The sequence below is a fragment of the Sesamum indicum genome, linkage group LG7 (genome assembly GCF_026168435.1).
Source record: "Sesamum indicum cultivar Baizhima isolate 11 linkage group LG7, ASM2616843v1, whole genome shotgun sequence".
NCBI lineage: Eukaryota > Viridiplantae > Streptophyta > Magnoliopsida > Lamiales > Pedaliaceae > Sesamum > Sesamum indicum.
Window position 1 is genome coordinate 7,942,925 of NC_142663.1, and position 7,197 is coordinate 7,950,121.

The 7,197-nt window shown below is 36.5% G+C and overlaps 1 protein-coding gene across 2 annotated transcripts; it reads right to left on the reverse strand.

The window, feature by feature from the left end:
- Positions 1 to 430: 430 nt before the first annotated feature.
- LOC105166351 (putative WRKY transcription factor 32) lies at positions 431 to 6,938 on the reverse strand. 2 transcript variants are annotated; one of them, XM_088882892.1, is made up of 5 exons: positions 6,564 to 6,938; positions 6,331 to 6,383; positions 4,663 to 5,346; positions 4,406 to 4,560; positions 431 to 1,054 (listed from the first exon to the last, which is right to left on the reverse strand). In XM_088882892.1, exons 1-5 carry the CDS (start codon positions 6,844 to 6,846, stop codon positions 706 to 708), a joined length of 1,524 nt encoding a protein of 507 aa, XP_088739018.1. In that variant the 5' UTR covers positions 6,847 to 6,938; the 3' UTR covers positions 431 to 705. The 2 variants fall into 2 exon arrangements, with proteins under 2 accessions (XP_088739018.1, XP_088739019.1); XM_088882893.1 differs by lacking the exon at positions 431 to 1,054 and adding an exon at positions 1,921 to 2,005.
- Positions 6,939 to 7,197: the final 259 nt, after the last annotated feature.

Consider the following 7,197-nt stretch of genomic DNA (forward strand, 5'->3'; position numbering starts at 1 on the left):
TTGACATCTGCACTGACTCCTAATTATTCAAACAAATGTTAGAAGATGCCGACATCTGATGCACACCTGAAGTTATCGTGCATACACAACTGAAGCGTTCAAATGTGTTGAACTGTAATAATCTGCATGAATGCAAGTTATAGGATAACCCAACAAGTGCATACAACGTTGTCATCCATGATTGACGCGAGGCATTTCGTCTAATTGCCCGAACAATTATGCACCTAGTGCTGCAGTCCGTTTTTCCCAGGTTTTCTGGCTATTACCAGATATTGTCATGCATTGCACTTAAAAGTGCGAGGAACGCCATCATTTACTCTAAGGACACACCACAAAGTGATTGGTAGACAAGGTAAAATCTCGTAGTTTACACCAAATGTTGTTTCTCCTAAGATGGTGTCTAGCAGAATACAGCAATCACAGAAGTGTATCAAGCTGAATTATCTATCTGCTTCATTAGATCCACAATAATATACAGAAAAGACTGCAGCCAATCTCACATTCTACAACTACAATCAACATATTTTAGTCACCCAAAGTTTTGCTTAGAGAAATTACCACACTAGCTCAAAGCTAAACTACAACTACAACAAATATTGAAACATACAAGAGAAAAAGATTTCAAATGAATTATTAGGATATGCGCAACATTACTCAGGCTCTTCCAGTTGCATCATCCGCTACTATGAAAAATACTAGTGGGTTTCAGCAAGGCTTGATTTCAAAACCGATGCTCAAAAGGGTTCTTGCTGACTCTGATGTTTTTTCCCCACCAGGATTCAATGCTTCGCAAGTCAGTTCACCTTCTTTGTCAACTGACCATTGGGTTTGACTTTGACAAGATTCGGTTTTAGTAGTTTGCGAGTTATCCACGGAAACAGGAGTCGTGGAAGCAACAGGAGGATCACTTTTTGGCCCGTGACGCTTTCTAGGTACAGGCATGTCATGATCATGGACTCCCTTGTACGTTATTACTACAGCACTAACGTTGTCCACAGCTCTCTCTATGTGTTTTCGAACAGGACATCCAGCTGACGTACATCTGTAGTAGTTCCTGAAATTCATTTAACAAGTGACTACAAGAATTAGAGCAAGCAGTAGACATGACTTGGGAAATATGTTTCTGTATATTCTGTGTCCTGAAGAAAGAGATTCCTGGAATGTAAGACAAGGAGGGCAAGGATTTGAAATGATCCGTTCAAAAGCTAAAAGTTTCTTGACAGAGGTAACGATCATTTAGCAATAGTTTAATGCTTTCATTTGATCACTTAGCTTTGCAATTCTCATAGCAAGCTCCATAAAACTACCATCCAGATTGTGTTATTAAGGATTAAACTGCAAGCGGATATAACAACCCCAGTATTAAACTTCAGTCCAGAAAATAGAACGGAGAAGACAAGGAAATATAATCACTTATGTGGTTGGGACCATGCATTTTAGGATTAGTTATAATTGATAAGTTGCAATTGCTAAACTAGTTTCCTTGCAGCTGTGTTGAATATTGATACAAGGACACCGGTAGAACATTGAGAATTGTAAATCACAAAAGGCAAAGGATACAATGCTATATGGTATGTTCTAAGATAAGTAAAGTATGAGATCTTTAACATCTTATATTTTTATATTTATACCTTATTATCATAGGATGCATCTAACAGACATGTCAAAATTGTCGGACAGGAAATCATTACCTATATTTAATACACAGACAAACACACACACATATATGTATATCCGTGCAGTCAATATAAATTTAAATAAACAAAAAACTGATGGACATTATTTCATAATTAAATTTACAATATTTTTAACAAATTGTGCTTTTGTATCACTGTCAAAATTGATAGTATCACATAATCATTCTTTTATTAGCACGAACATATCTAATACACATGTCAAAATTGTTAGGTAAAAAGATCTTCTTACTTTTCTTTTCTAAGAACTATTTGAAGTGTTGGGTGTGGATCCAAGGAGCACTGCAGAATATCCTATAGTATCCAAGTCTCTGAAACAGGCACAGCATTTTAGAAGTACCCTTGCCATATAGGACATTTAGGAAAGACTTCATTAAAATTATAAGGGCTGCACATCCACATACATGTATAAACATTTATGTGCCTCTTCATGGCTGTGTTTGCCTATGCTTGTATGTCATATTAGCATGCTTGCTTGCTTGTTTGTTCTGCCACAGTTGGCAAGCTGGGGAAAAAGTGAGCTAGAACTAACACGGTTTCTATCTTAGTAGCCACATCATCTGCACGGTACCAATCACTAATTTATTCCCCAGCAGATCATTCCTAAAACTTAAGGAAATTGGTGGCATATTTCATTTGACCAAAAGTATTTAAGATGATAGACCCAGGTACAATATGCCATCAATAGATCAACTTTTAATATCAATGAGTCAAGGAAAATGCTTATCAATGATTATCATATATTTAATTCAATTAAAGCAAATCTTTTATAATACTTATAACACTGTTGTAAAAGAATCTAGAAAAAATATAAAACTTTTCCCACAAAAATGGAAGCCGAGGGGGCTGACTCACTGTAGTCCCACTTAGTATTTACGTCTCTGGTCGATTAGCAAGTTTTATCCATACACATATTCCTTCCAAACCGCAAAGGATATCAAGCTTTGAATTTCTATTTGTCCAAATATACTTGTCCTTTTGAAAAAATTACAAATAATTGATCTACTTGTGTATTTTAACCCTCTTAGATTATTATTAGGATCCATTACTTATATATACCATGATTTAAGTAGTGCAATTACACATGGTAAACATATGCATCAAATCCTATGGTTATGCGTTTCATATTTATTTTAATAGGAGAAAAATGAAACTTCACGACTCGATTACAACACTATGAATTGGAAGTTTTTTTACAATTCAATTTAATTTTTCAAATTTTTACACTTATCACTTTCTAAGAGAGGCTAGTTTTTTTCGTTGAAAAGAGAAAAATATCTTGTTATTGTTTTGAAAATCAACCCTGACATATTTTGTGGTAAGGAGAAAGTATAAAATTATCAATAAATCAAGGGTTGGGATTTTATCCAAATCTGTGTAGTAAGCACAAGTTAGCAATGAAGACTAACACCAAATTACACGTGGCGCTAAACTGATAATAGATTTTCAAATCGATAAGAAGTTTAAAGATAAAAAAAGTTGGCTTCTAGGTAAAAGTCCAAAACGGCAAAGCTTCTTCCGAAGAACCTGAAAAAAATCACCTAACTATGGAGTCTGCTAGAGTATGATTCATCTTACCTATTCTTCCTTAATTTATCATTACAAGGATCGCTTTACCAACAGCTATAATTGAATACAGTAATGATTACTTTCATAGAAAATGCAACCTCAGACACAGAGATGAAACCCAACAGCATTGGTTAGAATCTCAAGAATTCCACAATCCCCAGTATTGCTTCATTATCAATATTGAGACGAACAGATCAAGTCTCTCTTCTATGATACTGTCAAAAGTAAAGTTATAATATACTAGGCTAGATATGAACTAAGTTCACACTACTCAGGTGACCTGCACGCATGCTTGAAGGAACAGAAAATTAAACCGAGGCAGTGGTTTCAGGTTTCCTTTTGTGTCACTGACAACAATATTAACATCAATCCCTTAGGTCAAGGACTCAACATGCTTCCTCTGCACTCCATTTTGCAATATAAGTATTACTCTCTCTGAATTTAAATTGTTTCTGTTCAGCTATCTGGGGTGATTAGTTTTTTGTCCAAAGTAGTCTTAAACTAACCATCATTCTACACATGTATTAATCAGGTGATTTCGTAATCAATGAGTCTTGCTGGATGAGATGGTGACTTCGTAACCAACTTGAAACCACTAAAATATCTCTCAAACTTACAAGTAAAAAGGAACCTAACCAATCTATACAAAGCCCAATCACATTTCACAACTAAAGACGTCTTAGGCATATCCAAGAAGTTGGATACTGGAGTGGAATATTATATACACCTGCATATATGTATTTTTGTGAATAAGCAAACCATTTCCTTCTCTTGTTCTCTCTTCTTCTGGTTTGTTGGGAGTGGCAACAGGACCGGAGGGTGTTTAATTTTTCGTGTATGTCACAGGACAGGCAAAACAGTTTTTATCTTCCTGATTGTAACATGAATTGTAATAACAGAGAAGTACAAGATCAGATGTTAAGAATCTTAGGAGTATCATATTAGATACTACTTCTAAATAGACGACTAAGCACTGAGTGATGAACCTAACATTAGGATTACCAATAGACCAGGTAGTGCAACTGGAAGATGTACAGATGTCTTACGAGACTCATAAGCACATCGTAAGGCCAATGATTCTAGTGAAACTAAGGCAATATGAGGTCAACATTGAAGTGCAACACTGAAGACTGGGAGTTTACCTTGGATGAGGATTCCCCTTCACCATCTTCTGCCCATACTTACGCCACCTGTAGCCATCACCTGATATGCCCACATCACCAGCCGCATGAACAACATACTTAGGTTTCTTTCCAGTTTTAGAAATGGAGCTCAATTCACCCAATGAACTTCTCTTCTGCCTGGCAATTCATAGAGGTAAAATCAGATTCATCTGGTAAAAATTATCAGCTGGAAATATCATAATATAAAACTGACAGTCACCAACATAATTAAAGACTTGCCTTCTCTTATATTCAGGTCCATCAACGTACTCCCCCTTAATGTTAACTTCTATTGTCTCATCAGAACCACATGAATCCTGCTGTTTAATTTCAGGTATCTGATCAATTACTTCTAGAGGTTCTTTAGAAGAAGTAGATGGCACCGGATCGTTAACCCCTCTTACTGGATGAGTTGTATCATCACTCCCATTAAAAGGCACAATTGCTAATGCATGCCTAGTTTCTCTTGCACAATTTCCTTTCTGTGGAGGATCATGATTATGGTGACTTCTATAAACAGTCTCTATGACACGATTAGAACGATCACAACACTCAATCTTCTTGGCATAACAGTCAGAGAATGTGCATCTGTAATAGCTCCTAGAACCTTCTGGACTCTTCACTTGCTTTTGACCATACTTGCGCCAGTTGTACCCATCAGGCGTCTTCAGCATAGGAACAACCGATACAGGTTTCGAACCTGGAGACTTCAGCTTGTCATGTTCTGTGAGGCATGGGCTGTTACCATTGTCTACGGGCTGCGCTTTTTTGTCTGATAGAGTTGTGGGGGAAATGGACTGTTTAACAGACATCGGCAACAATTTCAAGTTGGATGGAGTTTCAGATATCTGTATTTTAACTTGGGCAGACTGACCAGTAATACGTTTTAAAGGTTCCTTTTCGACTTCTCTTACTTGATCCTGCAGCAACAGTAAAACCAAGATGGAGTTGAGTTGCGTTTACACTATCAGAAATGCATAAAGTATTCCAGGTTACTTCAATAGAAATATAAGAGTAGCACAAGCACAAAATAATAGATTTTCCATAATAATAAATCAAAACTTAAAAAGACAATCAACATCATCATTCTAATTAGACTATATAACAGTAGCAACAGCATGAGAAATCTTTGGTGATATAAATGGTAATGTGCTTTGATGATTTCAGTTGCTGCTGCAAAATCAACACTGTGAGAACGTCTAGAGAAGCATATAGACAACTTACTAATTCATTATCAAAAGGTCTATATGAAAAACTTACAACTCAATAACCTAACAATTACTTATTAGTATCAAAGGTCTGAATAACACAAAAAATAGAATTACAAACACCAGTTTTGCATCACATTGAATATGACAGCATTCAAACGCTTCATCTTGTATAATGAAAATTTAAGATCAGAATAAGCAAGAATTTTTCGAAGCAGTGCCTACTCTGCAGACTTAATGATTCTGAATAATCTGAATCTGAACTAAATAACATAATATGCTAGATCAATTATGCTGCCATGATTGATAACTAAACTCACTTCCTCTCTCTTCCATATTAGTAACTACAGGATTTACGTGTGAAGGAAACAAAGTGGTTGAGATGTCAGAAAAGAGAAAAATACATCTTGAATTAAGTTAAGGAACGAGAATAGTGCTTAGTTCCAGCATGTCCTAAAACTAAATGAAAAAAATAATAACAATAATCTTAAACAATTTAGGTTTTTTCTCAAAATTTCTACTGGATTCAATAGAGGTTTTAGATAATAAACTATAGCAATAACAAAGAAAGAATCCTAACAATCGATAGAAAACAAATTGTTATTTAACAAAAATCACTCCTTTTCCGTGTTCTCCCACGTTATGGAAGAACATGAAAATCAAAAGCTAAGTCTGAACATGAAACGGGGTTCTAACCTTCAATTCTTCGACTGACTGCAGCGGTTGCAGAGAGTATTCCACCGGAACCTCTGCACCATCGAAAATAAATCAAAATCACCGTTTTGACTCACTCAGTGATCTCAATTCGTACGTACATACATAAGATTACATCTCAAATAATTAATCATACGATAGTTATTCACTCCTCAACTCCACCTAAAACACAAACCCCAAGAAAGACAGAATAAAACAAGGAATCACACAAGTACCGGAGAGAAGTTCCGGGGACTCCTTAGAATCGGGCTGGAAACCACTCTCGGACACCTGTACGGAGGTTAGGGTATCGGACTGAGAAGCTCGTGATTCTCGTCCGTCTCCAGCAGAAGCTCCGCCAGCTACACAATCACTGTTATTATCCTCCCCCACACGCCTCTGCTCATCGTTTTTCTCGAATTCCTCGCCTTGATTATCTCCTCCTTCTTCCTCCTCCTCAGGCGGCGAATTTCCAGCTTCCATGTTCTCCACAGAGCTCCGATTATTCTCTTCTCCCATGGCTGATTCCTACACACAGTGAGAATGTGTGAGTGAGTGAGTGCTGTTGTTGTTACTGACAAAAGGTAAAGCTTTTCCTTTCTTTAAGAGCTGTTTATAATAATAATTCATACCATATTTTAGAGCTGATTCTAACTCAGGAGTACTGTGGATTATTACGAAAAGACGAGAAGCACCCTCATCAAATACGTTATTTACGGAAGAGTGTAGGGGTAAAGTGGTGGAGATCAGGGATAGATTAGTACTTTCAAGTAAGGAATTTGGTGAGTGGGAGTGGCGAGCACTGTGTTGGAGTGCGACTTGGAAAATTAATATATATATAATATTATTTTGTTTTTAATTACGTGAACC

What these genes read in the sequence shown, in the direction of transcription:
- LOC105166351 (XM_088882892.1), bottom strand. Translation starts at nt 6,846, where the DNA reads ATGGGAGAAGAGAATAATCGGAGCTCTGTGGAGAACATGGAAGCTGGA. An exon ending in GTCCCCGGAACTTCTCTCCG is followed by an intron (nt 6,384 to 6,563) that starts GTACTTGTGTGA and finishes TCGATGGTGCAG; the next exon opens with AGGTTCCGGTGGAATACTCT. An exon ending in AAGGGGAATCCTCATCCAAG is followed by an intron (nt 1,055 to 4,405) that starts GTAAACTCCCAG and finishes AATGAATTTCAG; the next exon opens with GAACTACTACAGATGTACGT.